This window comes from Delphinus delphis, chromosome 7, assembly GCF_949987515.2.
Source record: "Delphinus delphis chromosome 7, mDelDel1.2, whole genome shotgun sequence".
Taxonomy (NCBI): Eukaryota; Metazoa; Chordata; class Mammalia; order Artiodactyla; family Delphinidae; genus Delphinus; species Delphinus delphis.
The window spans coordinates 47,145,492-47,163,147 of NC_082689.1; the positions used below are offsets into that span (position 1 = coordinate 47,145,492).

The window sequence follows — 17,656 nt, forward strand, 5'->3', positions numbered from 1 at the left end:
CTTAGGGGCTATACAGTCTCTGTGGCAAGGACTCAACTCTCCCTTTATAGATAACATGTAAACAAATGGGTGTGGCTATGTTCCAATAAAACTTTATTTACAAAAACAGACTCACAAGCCATAGTTTGCTGATCTGATTTGGATGTTAAATACTTCAGAAAATAAGGTTAAACTGTCTGTGCTTAAACCAAATAAGTGAAAGCATTATGAGCAGCTACATCACGCAGTCTTAATCCTTTAAATACATGTTAAGAAGAGAACTGGTCGTTACTGAAGAGGCATAATGATGAAAAATACTAGCTGAACATGGCAGTATATCCTCAAGGGATCATCGTTAGAATGCTTGTTTTCAGAAGGGTTCTTGTCCTCTTACATCAGGAATTATCCAAACCTGCACTTTTTTTTTTTTAAAGTGTTTCCCTTGTAATGTTTAGCAATTTTCATGACATGTGAATAGTATTCTAAGCTGTTAAATGGTAGAATGGGAGCTGCCTTGTCCTGTGACTATTATTTTTTTTTAAATAAATAAATTTATTTATTTATTTTTGTCTGTGTTGGGTCTTCGTTTCTGTGCGAGGGCTTTCTCTAGTTGCGGCGAGCGGGGGCCAGTCTTCATCGCGGTGCGCGGGCCTCTCACTATCTCGGCCTCTCTTGTTGCGGAGCACAGGCTCCAGACGCGCAGGCTCAGTAGTTGTGGCTCAAGGGCCCAGTTGCTCCGCGGCATGTGGGATCTTCCCAGACCAGGGCTCGAACCCGTGTCCCCTGCATTGGCAGGCAGATTCTCAACCACTGCACCACCAGGGAAGCCCCAAACCTGCACTTCTGAAAGCAGTATTCTCTGTAGAAAAGTTGTGCTTAATACAGAGGAAATAGAAATGGAATACATTTTCTATTGTTAGTAATACAGGGAAAAGATTCCTTTGGAATAAGACAGACCTGGGTTAAAATCCTCATTAGATCACTCACTACCATAAGATGTAGGAAAAAAATGACTTCAACTGTCTGAATCTCAGTTCCCACATGTATCAGAAAAGAATAAAGGTGATTTTACAGGTGTGTCCATCACATAAACAATAGGTTACAAGCCTGGCACACAAGGGTTAGCTCATCCTTCAGAGCTACGAAATTATCTTCTCACCATAGGAACATTTTTGCAATACAGAAATTAAAAACACAAATTTAGTCCTCACATTTTCCACATGCCACCAAAGACAACAGTACTATGACCAAAACACCAATAGAAGGTGGTGTAGTCAGACACTAAGGATACATCTGCCCACCTCCTCCATTCTCGCAGGGTGTGCTTTCTGACCTACTCTAATAAAGCGGTTATGGGTATGTATCATTCTTTTCATGTTTACCTCCCACTTACAACAAGTAGGGCCAGGGCAGTGGGCTAACAAATAAGTGTTTCATGAAATCATTTTGCAATTTCTCAGAGGTTCAACTGCTTAGAATTTTGAAGACTAAATAGATACTTTGGTGTCACAAGTTACCTAATATGGAAAAAAAGTCTAGCAATAAGAGTCTTACATGTTGTACTTTTGTTATTAATTCTCTTTACTACACTACTTGGTGACCAGTGGAACAGAAAAAGTAATGGCCTAAAAAGTGGTCCAGGTATAAACACCACACTGCATTTCAAGAAGCTATTTTTATGTTTCTGATATAAAGAGGATCTGGAGTGGTGGCCAATTCAACAATAGTGGAGAAGCAAAAGGACTGCAACCTCCAAGAAGGAAAAAGTATACAGAGTTTGGAAAAGCATAATCAGAATTACAAGTGCTCAAAATCATCTTTAGCCACAATATAAATTTCATTGGAAATTTCAAATAATATTAGAGAACAGGGTGAGATCTTTTAGATCAAGAGGAGTGAGCTTAGTCGACAGACTGACAAAGAGACTGATTAAAAGCAAGGAAATTCAGACTCCGGCTCCTGACCCCAATGTTTCACCTTCTTATAAAAACTCTGGCTCCTTATGACAATTATTTTTTACTTTTAACATCATTATTAATATAGAGCTGCAGTTCTCAAATTTTGGTATCCATCAGAATTACCTTGTAGAGTCTGTTAAAAATGAAGGTGGCTAGGCCTGACCCAGACCTGCTGAATCAGAATCGTTAGCTGTGGGGTCTGCATCTCTGTTAGAGAAGCTCAAGGGAGCACCTTTTGACTAATAGTGACTAAAAATGCAGATTTCCAAAATCAAATATTAATTATTACTGACCAAGGAAGATGAAAACTAGTTCTTAGGGAGAAAGATAAGCCTGTTGACTGCATATTCTAAATTTCTTTACATTAATAAAATTGCCTTCATTTTGCTGTCATCAAACAGCACGGTATGTCTACAAATTTTAACACACACACACACACACACACACACACACACACTTTTTTAACAGCCTAGGCTTCCCAAACCTCTTTGTAAAAGCTGGTCAATTTCCTATACATACTTGATCTGCATGGAGCATACTCAACAGTCTTTGTACCATCCTGAAGAAAGCATGTTCCAACAGGCTCTCTCTCCTGTTTCATTTCAGTCCTCCAGTGGTACAGTGGGGCACAGGCCTGAAATCAAAGGGGGTAGTCCACACATAAAAATTCTCTGAAAAAAATTAGTGTTTCATATAATCTATACTACCTCAGATTACAATATAGCTTTATAAGCATTTATAAAAATTAATCAAACCTATCCTTTACCTTAAATTCCTTATCACAGTAGTGGATAAAGATTTTTAAAGTACTCTTCTCATATGCTTCTAAAGGCCATATTTGGAGTCTAGGTATTTTTTTTTCAAAATAGCAAAATCATTATTTTGAGTAGCACCTTTCTTGACGTTAGGTGCTAAACTGAAGGGCACAGACGAAATCAATATTTAACTAAATAACACTCTCATGTGTGTAGAATATATCCCTAAGTTATAAAGCAAATAATTTATCAAGTAAGAAGAGAGTAAAAGAATTTGCAGTGCTTATTTTATTTACTTTCCAAATAAACTATGACCTTTTTGCTTTCAGATTTATAGACTTCAACACCATGTAAAAGTGGTAGAATGCATGTTTTTTAACAGCATAGTAATCTACCAAAGTATAACAGTTTAATTTGCTGGAAAAAATTCAATGAATTTTCTATAATATCCTTTGAAGCAAAACATTTTAATACAAACACTACAGATAACACTGGGCTATTTTATATTTACCCTAAAAACTTAAAGTAAGAAATCACTGCCACTTCTCTACATGTACCTGATGTTCCCGAGTGGAGTATTTGCCACTTCTGCATATTTTTGCTTCTTTGTACCTCCTTCTGCCTAGAATGCCACCATTCTCAACCTCTCCCTTCACCTCCAATTGCTAAAATTTGACACATCCTTTGAAGCTCTGCCGAAATTTCACTTCCTAAACAAATCCTTCCCTGATGCCCCACAATCCGATGGAAAAAAGAAGAAAATAATAAATACTATGCAAGTGGTTAAAATAGGGAAGGGCTCTCTGAGGAAATGAAAGTAGAGCTGAAATCAGAATGAGAAGGAGCCAGCCCAAGTGAAAAGCAGTAAGATGAGCATAAGATAGGCAGAGGGACAAACACTAAGGATCTAACTGAAATGACTTGGTATGGAAGGAGTAAAAAGACTAGTATAGCTACACATGTGAGGTGCAGTGAGATGATACCAAAGAGACAGCAGCTGGTGACTGGATTACGCAGATGCTTATAAAAACTAGGATGAGCATGAGATTTTTACCCTGAGAGGGATGAAAAGCTGCTTGACTGTTTGAATCAGGCAGGTGAAATGCTCTGGTTCACTCTGGTCCTTCTATAAAGAATGGGTTGTAGCTGGGGCAAGAGAGGAAGCAGAGGGATGAGAACAGCCACTGCACTGACCCAGGTGAGGAACGACGGTGGCTTGGTACAGGGTAGAAATAGTGGAGATGATGATTTACTGAGGGCCGTGGGATATATTCCGGAAGCTGGAGACAGAACTGACAGGGCTTGCTGGTGGATGGGGTAGAGAGTCCTGCCTCTAAGATGGGGAAGTTTATACGGAAATACTTATTTTTGTGGTTTTTCCTTTATGATGGAGGGTAACAGTTCCATTTTGGTCCACATTCATTTTGAATAATATATGAGATATACAAATGAAAATGTCAAATTGGTAGTTTGGAAATACAACTTCTAAAGATCCAGGGAGAATTAAGAGCTAGAGCTATAGATTTGGGGATTATGATATATAGATTGTATTCAGAGCCACAGGATAGGATAGGAGCAGCTAGGTAAAAGGTGTAGTTGAAGAAGACAAGGGCCCAGAACAAAGCTCAGAGACACCTCAACATTCAGAAGCTCAGCTGAAGTAGAGCTATTAAAGGAGATGGCAAAGAGCGACCAGCGGTAAAGGGGAAAACCAGAAAAGTACAGAGTCCCAGGAGCCAAGGAAATAAAAGTATTTCAAAAAGCATGGGTCAAATGACCTTGTTGAATGGTTTTGAGGGGGCAAGAAAAGTATTCTTGACCTGCAAGTCAAGGATGACCTTGCCCATGCCTACCTGAGCCTGACAGGAGGGGTTGGGAAGAGGATGGGAAGTGAGGAAGTGGAGATGGTTACTACAGAAACCACTTTCAACAAGTCTTTGAAAAGGGGAGCAAAGGAAGGGGACTGTAGCAGAGGGGACGATGAGGCAAAGGCAGGGGTGTTTTATTCGTAAGGAGAGGAGGTACTAGGGCATTTGATTCATCAACGGCACACTATTCCTAAACCTGGCTGGATAGAAACAAACTGATGGGAACCATCGAGTAGGGCAAAAAAAATGAACAGTGTAGGAATGAAGGTGAAAGTAGCAAAAGCCAAGTCTGTGAAGGGTGAGAGAGAGGGTATCCTTAGAAGGGGTGGCCTTTGATCAGAGCTAAGTGATCTGATTAAACTCTCTGCCCTTTAGCACACTGAATTTTACTATCAGCTTTCAAGCATAAAACTTCCTGTGTTCCCACATAAATTGACTAAAGTTAACTTATTAAATATCTAAAACACTTACCAAAATTTTATCCTGTTTTGACCTCACAGATGCTCCAAACCACTGATGAGACTTAAACTCCAACGGATCATCCTTGGCATAATCTCTATTGCCTAAAATAAAATTAAATTAAGTTAAAAAATAATTTTAAAAAAAAACTGTGAGGAGTGAGAAACAAAATATTCTTACTTAGTATAACATAGTTTCTTTCAATCCAACCAGGTTTATGACCAGTGTGCCTTTGATTAATCAAATAGTACACTAGCTATTTATCTCATATACTTTACACACGTTGGGGATTTTCAACTAATTAGAAAAAATAAAACACAGGATGACTTAGAAGTGTCTCAGATTTGTTATTAATCCTACCAATTATCACAATGCAGATTTGTTATTAATCCTACCAATTATCATAATGCAGAAGTGAAAAAGTAACAGCATGTGAAATTTTCCAGTTGCTAAATTGTAAGAAAATTAACTATTAAACAAACACTTATGATTACCTTCTGTACTCCCAGAACTTCTTTCTGTGGCATGAAGATATTTACAAAAATAGAAGGCTATGAAACACCTTTATAGAACACTAGCTAACACTTAGTCAAAGACTAAAGACTTAGTAAAACACTTAGCTAACACTACAGTAACACTTAGTAAAAGACTAAGATCTTACCAATGACATTATAATGTGAGTCAGAATCCAGAACACATGATTTGGCTGGCTGGAAAAAGAATTCGATTTGGCACACTACATGCAAACACTTATTTTTCAGCCTACATTATTGAGGAAATTATTCCTGATATAACAGGCACTCATGTAAAGCACTGTAGATTTAAAAAGATAAAGATAAAAATCTTTTCCATGAGAAAGCTCTTGATCTGGTCAATGAAAAAATTACAGAAATATATGCATAAAGTATTTGGGGAAGGAGAGACTGTTTTTAAAGTCCAGTCTGTTCCTCTTAAAATCTGTTCATAATAATCATTCCTTATAAACATATATTTCAATAACTGTATTGGACAAATACATCAGACAAGTGTCAATTTTAAGAATGCCAGCCAACATGTTAATATCATCAAAAGGTTTGGTTAAATCTACTCCCTAAACCCCACCCATCTAAGGTAGTGCTTATGGTTATTCAATTCCATTCTGAGGACTTAAGACCAATTGAAGAGTTATACATAATTAATGATCATTTCAATAATGCCAGATGTCATCTAGGCAAGGTGTTAACATATTAGTTGTACTATTCTTTGAACATTTTCATTGTTTTGCAAAAAAAATTTTAATGTGTCAATTTCCAAAGTCCTCTATCTGTAGTCTAAACACCACTCACTGTTTTTTGTCAGTGGTCACAAAGGCACCATTTACTAGTAAAGGGAGGGAGGAAGGAGGAACAAACTAGCTAGTACATGCCTTTTACCATATGAATCAAAGTTTCCCAACAGTAGCTGGCTTGCCTTTGAAGCCTATGTTCACATGCCGACCTCACACATCAGTGACCTATAGATCACCTAACAGTTCACGTGCTCCCTTACATTTCCCATCCTCCCATAGTTAGGTTAAAGCCGCATAACTCATTTTTATCAATAAAATGAGTTCTGCTAAGAGCAGAAGTGGCATGTGTCCCTTCCAATTCAAGTCAGTTAAGAGTGGATATGAGTTCAGTAGTCATCAAGGAAATGCAAATCAAAACCACAATCAGATATCATCTCATATCAATTAAGGTGGCTATTATCAGAAGATGTGGAGAAAAGGGAACCCTGATACAACTGTTGGCTGGTAATGTAAATTGGTGCAGCCATTATGGAAAACAGTAGGGAGGCTACTCAAGAAATTACAGACAGAACTATTGTATGATCCAGCAATCCCACTCCAGGTATATATCTGAAGGAAATGATACCACTACCTTGAAGAGACCTCTGTACTCCCATGTTCACTGAAGCATTATTCACAATAGTCAAGGTGTGAAGCAACCTAAATGTCTATGGTCAAGTGAATGAAAAAAAGAAAATGTGGTATATAATTAAAATGGAATATTATTCAACCTTAAGAGAAGAAATCCTACCATGTGCACCAACATGGATGGACCTAGAAGACATTATGATAAGTGAAATAAGCCAGACACAGAAAGACAAACACTTCATTATATCACCTGTATGTGAAATCTCAAATTGTCATTTCATTTTAAAAAACAAAATAAAACAAAAACAGTGGATAGGTATTCTCCATGTTTTCTTTCTCCCAGCCATGAGGTTGAAAGAATAGATGGTGTGGAATCCCTTAATGGAAGCAGCCTCAGTCCAAGTTTCTAAACCACCAAGAATAGCCAAATGACCTACACAAGATGATGACATGAGCAAGAAATTATCCTTTTTTAAGTGATTGAGATCTGGGATTTGTTTGTATATTAAAAAACAAAACCAAACTATGTTGCTACTGCAGTATAGCCTAGCACAGTTTGAGTAATATATGTTCTAAAAACAAAATGCTATATCCAAAATGGACTAACCTACAACTACAAAGAAGCTCAGCCCTTGGAAGAATTGGATTCAATTAATAGTTTTTTCAAGGATTTTAGCCATAAAATATATGCTTACAAGTTATTTAATAGAATTTTAAAAAAATTCCACTGCAAGCTAACTGTGTTCTCTCACTGTATTACTGGATTTCTATTCTATTCTTTTCTACAAAGGAAATAAAGGCATTTTCCCCCCTTACATTAATGAAGCAGGAGAAATACAGTATGACAGTGAAACAGTCGGTGCTTGCAGGGATTCACTTCTATTCATTGTCCCTTGAGACCATAAGCATCATGATAAACTCAGGTAAGCTTAGCCTGAGGGAACTGACTTTATGATCTAATGTATCTGAACAAAAAGTACAGCATTATCACAACTGCTACCTCCTGCTTCTGCTTTCATTTAAAACAGCCTTTTCAGCAAGACCCTAAAGATGTTAAAGCAGAAGCAAAACTTTTCTATATTAGAGGAAATCTTCCATGAACGAAAGTACCATATTAGAGAGGTGGTACTCAAATTAATTTAAGACTCCATGTATTTCCTCATACTCTAAAACTTCGATTCAGAAAAAAAAGAGAGAGATGTAGGGACTTCCCTGGTGGCGCAGTGGTTAAGAATCCACCTGCCAATGCAGGGGACACGGGTTCGATCCCTGGTCTGGGAAGATCCCACATGCCATGGAGCAACTAAGCCCATACGCCACAACTACTGAGCCTGTGCTCTAGAGCCCACGTGCCGCAACTACTGAGCCCGCATGCTGCAACTACTGAAGCCCACGCACCTGGAGCCCGTGCTCCACAACAAGGGAAGCCACCACAGTGAGAAGCCCATGCACCACAACGAAGAGTAGCCCCCGCTTGCCGCAACTAGAGAAAGCCCGTGCACAGCAACGAAGACGCAACACAGCCAAAAATAAATAAATAAATAAATTTATTTGTTTAAAAAAAAAAAAAAGACATGCAGACCCAACATCACTATATTCTTGCCAATACAATATTCCTGCCTACAAGACACCTGGTAAAGTTTCCTCAAAAATGTCAATGTCATGAAAGACCAAAAAAGTAAGATTCACGATTAAAAGAGAACAATCTATGGCAACCCAATGCAAGATGTGATCCTTGATTGAATCTTGTGTCTGAAGAAATTTTTCAAGTTACAATGGACTTTATTACATAACAGTATTGTAATAATGACATATTTCTAGTATGTGATGATGATGACAGTACTGTGGTTATATAAGGGGAAGTCCCAGTTATGAGGAACTGCCTGCTGAAGTGTTTTGAGGTAAAGTTTCACAATGTCTGCAAGAATACTTGAATCTAGGTGAAGGGTATATTGTTCATTGTATTACAGTTTCAAATTTTCTGTAAGTTTAAAATTTTTCAAAATAAAAGTACAGCAGTTAGCAAGTACAGATATTATGTACTATAAGGCCAACAACAGAATATCTTCTATTTCTCTTTATTTGTACTCTTTATTATATGTACTCTAATAATAATCATTAAAAATATTACAAAACAAATGAAAACATAAAACACAAAATAAAGCCATATGTAAAGATGAATCTAAATACCACCATCCCACCATAAAGAAATATCCTCTGATCACATTTTAGTGTCTATTCTTAAACACTTGTTTTAGGAATACATGCATATCCTTTTATGCAAAGTAGATATTAAGCCAATATTTAAAAAAATTCAAGCTATTACTATATATGTAAATGTATATACTTTCTTCCCTGTAACAATATGTCAGTAAGAGTAGACCTACAGCACCGTTTTCATTGTTGTTGAGTACAACATTATACAGCTGTACAGCAGTTTATTTAATCAACCCCCTGTATCTCCTTCAGTTTCAAGTTTAGGAATATTTCTATTTTGATTTAAGAGACTTACATATTCCCTCAAAGTCACATCTACTTACTCTTCCAATATACACGGAAGTTCATTATAAGCTATCTGAGCATGAGCTCTTTGCTAAATGAAGATGATAAACCTTTTGGAAAATGGTATGTAATATAGAGTATTATTCTAATGGCTAAATTTTAATCAAGGTTCCAAGATAAACTTATTTCTATATGTAAGAGTTCCCTTACCCTGAGTCCCCAGTCCCTTACACAAGCCCTGTAGGCCTCTGTACCCAAGGGCCTCTGACCTAGAAAACCTTATTGCTTCCATGTTTGATCCAAACCCTAACTGAAAAGTCAGGTGTAGCTGTCCATGACCCTAACGCATGATGAAATGGTAGTCTGCCCCTGAAGGAAATATCTGATACAAGGGACAGTCATGGGAACAAGTAATTACAGTGGAGCAATGGTAGAGGACTGTGTAAAGAGTAATGGGAAAAGGGTGGCAGAGTACAAGTGAGGGAATGCTTTCTGGGCCAAGAGAAGATCCTACGCAAAGAAACAAAGGAGTGGATATTCTTGGATTTTTTAGAGACTTGTGAGTTGTTCACTGTGACTAGAGAAAAGGGTCTAGAGGGGAACAGTGGTCAAGAGCTTTCATGCAACGCTAAGAGTGGACTTCATGGCATTTCTGAATTGCCCTCTATGCTAAGCAATTTTTCTTCAATTATGTTTCTGAAAGGAGGAAGAGAAGTTTCCTCTGTAAAATGTTATCCCATTCTCTTCCTACTACTTTGAAAAACTGCTTCCATAGATTTTAGTTTTCCTAAACAAATGGACTTTTCTCTAAATTTGTAAGTGGTGGCATAGGACGCTGCTATGCATGGTCAGGTATTATGTGCTTCTCATTGCTACCATGTTCTATGTCCTGTTTTTTTAAAAAAAGCATCAAAAACATCCCCTACCATTATGATTATGGTTATCTGCCTTTGTGGACATCAGGTTTAGCTTGAGCTAAAAAAATGTCCTGGAAAATAAGTAGAAATTTTACATATATTTTGTATATATATTTTTATACACAAAAATCCATAGTTCTTTCCAATATGGCAAGCAATTTACCCACAGCATTTAAGAAAAATGAAGCAGCACCAGTCAAAGGTGAAAAAGCACCAGGCAATATGGCTCTTTTTGATTAAAAAGTATATTTGAAAAACCAAGACAACAGCCGTATCTTATAGCATCCAGTGATTAAAGGTGTTTTCAATTACATTAACAAACACAAGAAGTCAAATGTATTTGGCTATAACGCATTGGCATATATTGGCAGCCAAAACTTGGTCAACAGTTTTCCAAAAAAATATGTTATCACCCATTGCTTTGAACGCCTTCAGCTTCAACAGGGTCACAACCTCAAATTACCATCTTTTTAAGAAGTTTGCTCAATGGGAAGTTCTTCTTTACCAATCAGAACTTTTTTATCCAGAGACCAAGTCTTAAAATACCCAATTCAACCTCAGGCAGAAGTTTCACTCAGAGGAAGTGTGAATAGAGGTGGGTGGGGAGAAAGAAAAGGAAAGCCTGTTCTCCAAACACACTGACAAGAAGTTCATTCATGACCTGGCTGAAACTGGCAGCTAATCCAGGGCACATGACGGAAGTAAATATTTTGAGTCACAGCCCTGAGTCACCATTTCGAGTGATGCCGGAACTCCCCAGGCTGCTTGGACCATGCCACCAACCTTGAAAGGGATACAGAGTACAGACAACTGCAGAAATTCCAGTGCTGAAGGAAATGCTTCCTCAGGGAACAGTCGAGAAAGAACAATGATTTCTGTCCATAATTCTGTAAAACACCTTGAAATATTAGCTCTGATCTCCCAAGTAAATTAAAAGGAAAAAGAGTGTCTCACACAATGGCAAAAATGAGAAGAAATTGCCCCGTATTATGTAAATTAACAAAGGACTCCATACTATCACTTTCGGAAATTCATAGAAGGAAATGCTGCTAGAGAATCTTAAAGTTAATTAGCAAGTACATCACCAGAGACTTGAAAATTTAACACCTATTTTGGTCAGCTTTTAAACTTGCCAGTTGCACTTTATCAGACTCCCGTGATTGAAGACTTCGGGACAGAAGCATATTGGATGATGCAAACTGTCATAGCTTTAGACTCTGCCCGCTGATTAGTAACCAACTCCTCTCATTTTTTTCTCATTTCCTCCAACGGTGTGAAAAGACACTGTCGAACATTTAACTTGCTGGAGAATTACAGGAGATGCTTATTTTTAAGACAAAGTTACTTTATCACCCTAAAGCTACATTTTTTTGTTTCTTCTTTTCATGCCTAAAGAATATCCTTCGGAACAACAAGACTACATCACCTTTTTTGAAAAGGCCAAAGGCCAGAAGAATGCCAAAACATTAGAAAAGCAAAACAGTAAACTTTTATTTGGAAGTGACCTGTGTATTTAGTCATTCAGCTCCCATTCGTTACTTTACAAATAATGATGTAGGTCCTCAGAGGGCTTATATTTTGCCCCAAAAAAGTGGCTATTAAAACGATGTAATGTACAGCATGGTGACTATAGTTAATAATACTGTGCTGCATATTTGAAAGTGGCTAAGAGAGCAGATCTCAAAAGTTCTCACCACAAGAAAAAAATACTTTGTAACTATGAATGGTGATAGATGTTAATTGACTTATTGTGCTCATCATATTGCAATATATATAAATATCAAATCATGATGTTGTATACCTGAAACTAGTATGTCAATTATACCTCAATTAAAAAAAAATGCCATCCCATATTCACCCTTTAATAAAATAGACAATTTGCAGTCTTCCTTAAGCAGCTTTTTACCTCAAACATCACTTTTGCTCAGTCACACTTCCTATAACAAATTTGCCTGAAAGAAAAATCTCCCAATATGGTTTACTTATTTATGTGAAAATTAACAGGACAGAGAAAGAAATCTCTTTGATCATTCAGTTAAATAAATAAATCACGGGTAACTCCTATGTCTAAATGAATGGAATATAGCAGTTAAATGAGACAGATAAGGTCCCTGCTTTCAAGGGAGAGAAATAATAAAGAACTACATAAAATATTTTCAGAGTTACAAATACTATAAAAGAAACATGAGAGAAAATGAAAAAGTAGTCAGACAGCAGCTAGTATCATGTATTTGTAACATAATGCTATTGTGAAATAATGTATTTCATTGACTCAGAGCTGCAAATATTCAGATATCAACAGCTTTGAAATATGAATGTGTATTACAGTCAATGGTAACATAATTATAACTAGCAGCATTTTTCAGTAGTACCTAAATAGCACATTTTAACATCAGTGGGGGTGTAATTGGGCAGTGGCTGGCATTGAACATGAGGTTTCTTTTTAGAGAGTGATAGAAATGCTCTGAAATTAGATTATAATAATATCTGCAAAACTCTATAATTATGTACCCTTAAAACAGGTGAATATTATGATAAATTATATCTCAATAAAACTGTTTTTAAAAGATGACAAACTTGTCAGGTAGAAAAGCAGCTGCCACATGACAGAAATGCATGTATATAATAAAGACTTTTTCAAAATTAACAAAAAAAACAAACAGATGTATTCAGAAGGGAAATAGACCAAGAATACAAATAGACAATACAAAACAAAAACACAGAAAGAGCTAATAAACATATGAGAAAAGACTTAACCTCATTAGAAATCAGAAATGCAAGTTAAAACAAGATAAATGTTTCACGCACCAAACTAAGAAAGATTATATCAAGTTTGGTTCAGAGATAGGTTGTATCAATATTTTCCTACTTCGCAAATATCTATCAAATGTACGTTAAAAAACACATCTCTTTGACTTCCAAATTTCATTTTTAGAAATTAATCCTAATAATTTAAAATATGAACAAACACTTAATAAACATGCTCAAAGCACTGTTATAATAGATTTTAAAAACAGCAAAAAAATCTATCTCCAACACAATAGGACATAAATTGAGTAAATTATAATTTTACATATTTATACACACAGACACACACACACACACAGTATATACAAAGGCCACAAGGTACATGCACAAACATGTTATACACACCCATCCAAATACATCCTATGGCCATTGATTTCCTGGGTGATGGGACTTGGGAGATTTTTATTTCCTTTCGGCCCCTCGAAGTTTTCTCATTTTTTTCAGTCAATGAATATGCATTATTTCCATGTTTTAAAAGGTTAAAAAAAAAAAAGTAGTGTGGATACATATCCAATAATCTTCACATACAAAAGCTTAGTTACAAGCTTCCACATCCCCTCTTAATTAACTTTGTTTACATTTTCATCTCCCACACATAAAAGTTTTAGTTCATGAAATTCAAGAACATTTAAATTGAGCAAGCTCCTCCTAGCAATTTTTATAAGCATTATTCTTCCTATATTCAATAAGCATTATACTTCCTAGTACTCAAACTACTAGAGTAGAATACTGTGAAAAATAATTCATTAAAAAAATCAAAATTCCAGATATTACTGAAGATCAAAATGGAGGTTAATAACTTCTTTGACTTAGTAAGAAAATACAGTTTCTTAATTTACGAAACTCTGAAAGACAATATGCAGTGGTTAGGTATCAGTATTAATGCAATGATGATTTGCTGTATAACTTTAAAGTGTCTTTAAATGTCTCTAGAAGCATAATTGCATTGACTTAAAATAACAAGAGATAAAGGTCTCTAAATCCAGTGTTTGGGTCCACAGACTATTGAAAAACTAATCACTTGTGAATGTAAAAATAAGTTCTGAAATCACAGTCTATGAACATGAGAAAGTGATACTAATTTACCTAGAGCTATCCAAAAACATCTTTTATATAAAATTAGATATAACTGTTTTCTAAAAGCAAACAAGAAGAGTCAGAAAAGTAGAGCCAGAAAAAAATATGATGAAGCTCATTTCACTGGGGACTGGCATTTATTTATTTATTGAATTATTACCACCACGGGGAACAGAGAATCAAAATCTCCCTCTCCTTCCGTGAGCAATTCTGATGCTTCTCATGGAGCAAGCACAAAGAATACAGGCCCTTTGAAAACACCCACTGCTCCATCAATGCTGGTTTGTTTCCTCCTAGTGATGAGAAGGAAATGATCCTGAAAGCATCTAACATTTTAAAACAAAAACTCTTTACTAAAGTTAAAAAAAAAAAAGAAACCCAAGTCAATGTTAAGTCTTAAAATAATGGGTGTGAGTCAGGTCAAAATGAGCCAGGAAGAGGATAAGTTTAAAGGAATACATGAACTCAGTTTTGGTAAAACATTTAAAATGTTAAAATACCAACTAACTGCATGAGTTAAAATAACAACTAACTAGTAATAAAGGAATTGGATTAATTGATTTCTAGGTTGCCTGCCAGTTCTCCAATTGTATAATTCTCTACTGGGGAACAACAGATTATATCAGGAGAAACAGTTTCATTAAAAAACACACACATATATATAATTCTTTAGTATAAATTTATTTTGTATTAACAAAGGGAAGGGAGACTATTTTTCTCTGTGTTCTTTAACTTTCTAATTTGCAGGACTGTTGCAACTGGACAGATATCTAGACACCACTCTGAAAGACAGAAAATTCACCTAGAGGAAAAAAGCAAACTTTGGAGGCTGTTTTTGAGATGGCCTGATTGTTTTAATTGCAATGAGCTGGCAACTGTACGGCAGAGAGGCCAGAGAGCAGCTAAGTTTTCTATTTTCTATTAAATACAAAGCGCTGTAATATCCAGAAAATACTCCACAGCATCTTTCTTGACTGGAAAATTGGCATGGCCAGGGTTTGCCCAGCCTACGGCCAAGCCCTTAGGGGAACAGGTAATAAGTGTTCCAGCAAGCCATTTGGGTGGCAGGGCAGTGATCTGACTTCTGACCTTCTCTAGAACAGATATTGTTGGTGAGAGGTGACATCCATTCACTGAATTTGGAACATAAACATAGGCGCTTCTCCCTTTATTAAGGGACGTATTTAACAATCATGCAGGCAAGCCCATCTTTCTACACAAAGAGACTTTGACCGTGCCAGGTGCTACATGTTCTCCTCTGTCAGTGCACATCATCAGTCTATCTTTTGAGAAAAGACTTACTATTAAGAAAACTGGGCAATGGTCAGTCTGTTAGTAACATCTGCTTCCTAAAAATGGAAAGCATGCTGCAAGGAGATTTTCCCAAATGCCACCATAACAGAGGTTACAACACAAACCAAGATATAATCCATTTAAGAATATCCACAATTATCTTTAGTTTTTTTCCTTTTCCATAATCATTCACTTCCCCACAACTGTAGTATGGGCATGATGTAAACTATCCTTTCTTCATTTGTACACTGCTTCATCGCTTATAAAGTACCTTCATAGACATTATCTCATTAAATGCACATGACAAACTTGAAGGGTAGGTATTATGCTTATTTGACAGATGGGAAAAAGTGAGGCTGGCAAACTTAAATCACTTGCCCAAGGTCGCATCTAGTGCGTGTCAGAGCTTGAATCTGAGCCTTCACCTTCTAGTTTGCATTCCCCATAACCACAGAACCAAAGCAAAAACAACAAGAGAGGGAACAAGGCCGACTTACATACGCATGGCTGTGCCTAAAGTAGCTTATAGTATAACCAATATGAAACAAAATATTTAAAAGGGCACTGTGGTAACAGAATCCCCCCCCACCCTGCCACCCGAAGATGTCCAAGTCCTAACCCCTGGAAACTTACATTTGAATATGTGACCTTACATGGCAAGAGGGACATTGCAGGTGTGATTAAATTAAGGGGCTTGAAATAGAAGGTTACTCCAGATTTTCTCGGTAGGTCTGATATAGTCACAACCGGGAGGCAGAAGAGTCAGTGTCAGAGTGGTGTAGCCTGAGAAAGATTCAACCAGCTACTGCTGGCTTTAACAACGGAGGAAGGGGCTACAAGCCAAGGAAGGTGGGTGGCCTCTAGAAGTTAGAAAAGGCATGAAAACAGATTCTTCCCTAGAGCCCCCAAGAGGAATGCAGCACTGCAGACATCTTGATTTTGGCCCAATGAGACAGCTGACCTTCAGAACTGAAGATAATAAATTTGTGTTGTTTTTAAGCCTCCAAGATTATAGTAACTTGTTATGACAACAATAAGAAACTAATTGAGGCATGAAGACAAAATTGAGATAACAGACTACCCCTAGGCTGCTACATAAATATTCTTGATATTGTTTTGTATACCAACATAATACAGTTTTAGAATATTTTTACTTCCTAAAATACATAGATCATTAATCCTTAAACTAAAGCAGATTTGCTTAAGTTCTACTTTTCCACATCTACATTCAGATAAATTGTGTTTTCTACATGACAATCATCTTTTTTTTTTAGGAGTAGGGGAATAAGATACAACCTACTATGTATAAAATAAATAAGCTATAAGGATATACTGTACAGCACGGTGAATATTGCCAATATTTTATAATAACTATAAATGGAGTATGAGCTTTAAAAATTGTGAATCACTATGTTATACATCCAAAATGTATATAATATTGTAAATCAACTATACCTTAATTTTTTTAAAAAAATCATCTTAGTACAAAACAAACAAATCATACTCCAAAATGACCTTTTAATTTTCACTAATTCAACAATGTTTCCAAGTTCAGATTATTCTGTCAATTTAGGGGAAAATCAGTTTTCAGCCATTATGTAAACCTTGGTTAAAACCTACAAATTTTGGGCTTCCCTGGTGGCACAGTGGTTGAGAGTCCGCCTGCCGATGCAGGGGACACGGGTTCGTGCCCTGGTCCGGGAGGATCCCACATGCCGCGGAGCGGCTGGGCCCGTGAGCCATAGCCGCTGAGCCTGCGCGTCCGGAGCCTGTGCTCCGCAGTGGGAGAGGCCACAGCAGTGAGAGGCCCACGTACCGCAAAAAAAAAAACAAAAAAAAAAACCCTACAAATTTTGTGGAGTCACTAGATGAAGGGGTTTAAAAATCCAAGTGGGCAACTAGTATTTTGAAGCAAGGTATAATATTTCAATCACCATACAGGCATGTAAAATAAGACACTAGGTTTTCCTTTTTAACCCTGTAGTTGTGGTTTTCTTTACATATTACATCAAGAAAATCAGCAGGAAAAAGAAAAAGAAGACAAGTCACACAAAAGGACACAACTAGAAATGTAATAAAGTTCATGTTTAGAAGTTAACAAAGCAAAACAAAAAAGACAAGCAAAAGTCAAAAGCCTGAAAGAAAA

General features: G+C 36.7%; 1 protein-coding gene across 2 annotated transcripts in view; it reads right to left on the reverse strand.

Annotated features, from left to right (window-relative positions):
- ITGAV (integrin subunit alpha V) overlaps window positions 1-17,656 on the reverse strand; it is an 87,106-nt gene that overhangs the window by 48,205 nt on the left and 21,245 nt on the right. For both annotated transcript variants that reach the window (XM_060016465.1, XM_060016464.1), the window contains exons 3-4: window positions 5,032-5,123; window positions 2,457-2,571 (exon numbers count right to left, since the gene is read on the reverse strand). In XM_060016465.1, the coding sequence (XP_059872448.1) occupies window positions 2,457-2,571; window positions 5,032-5,123 (207 nt within the window). The remainder of the gene's footprint in view (window positions 1-2,456; window positions 2,572-5,031; window positions 5,124-17,656) is intronic.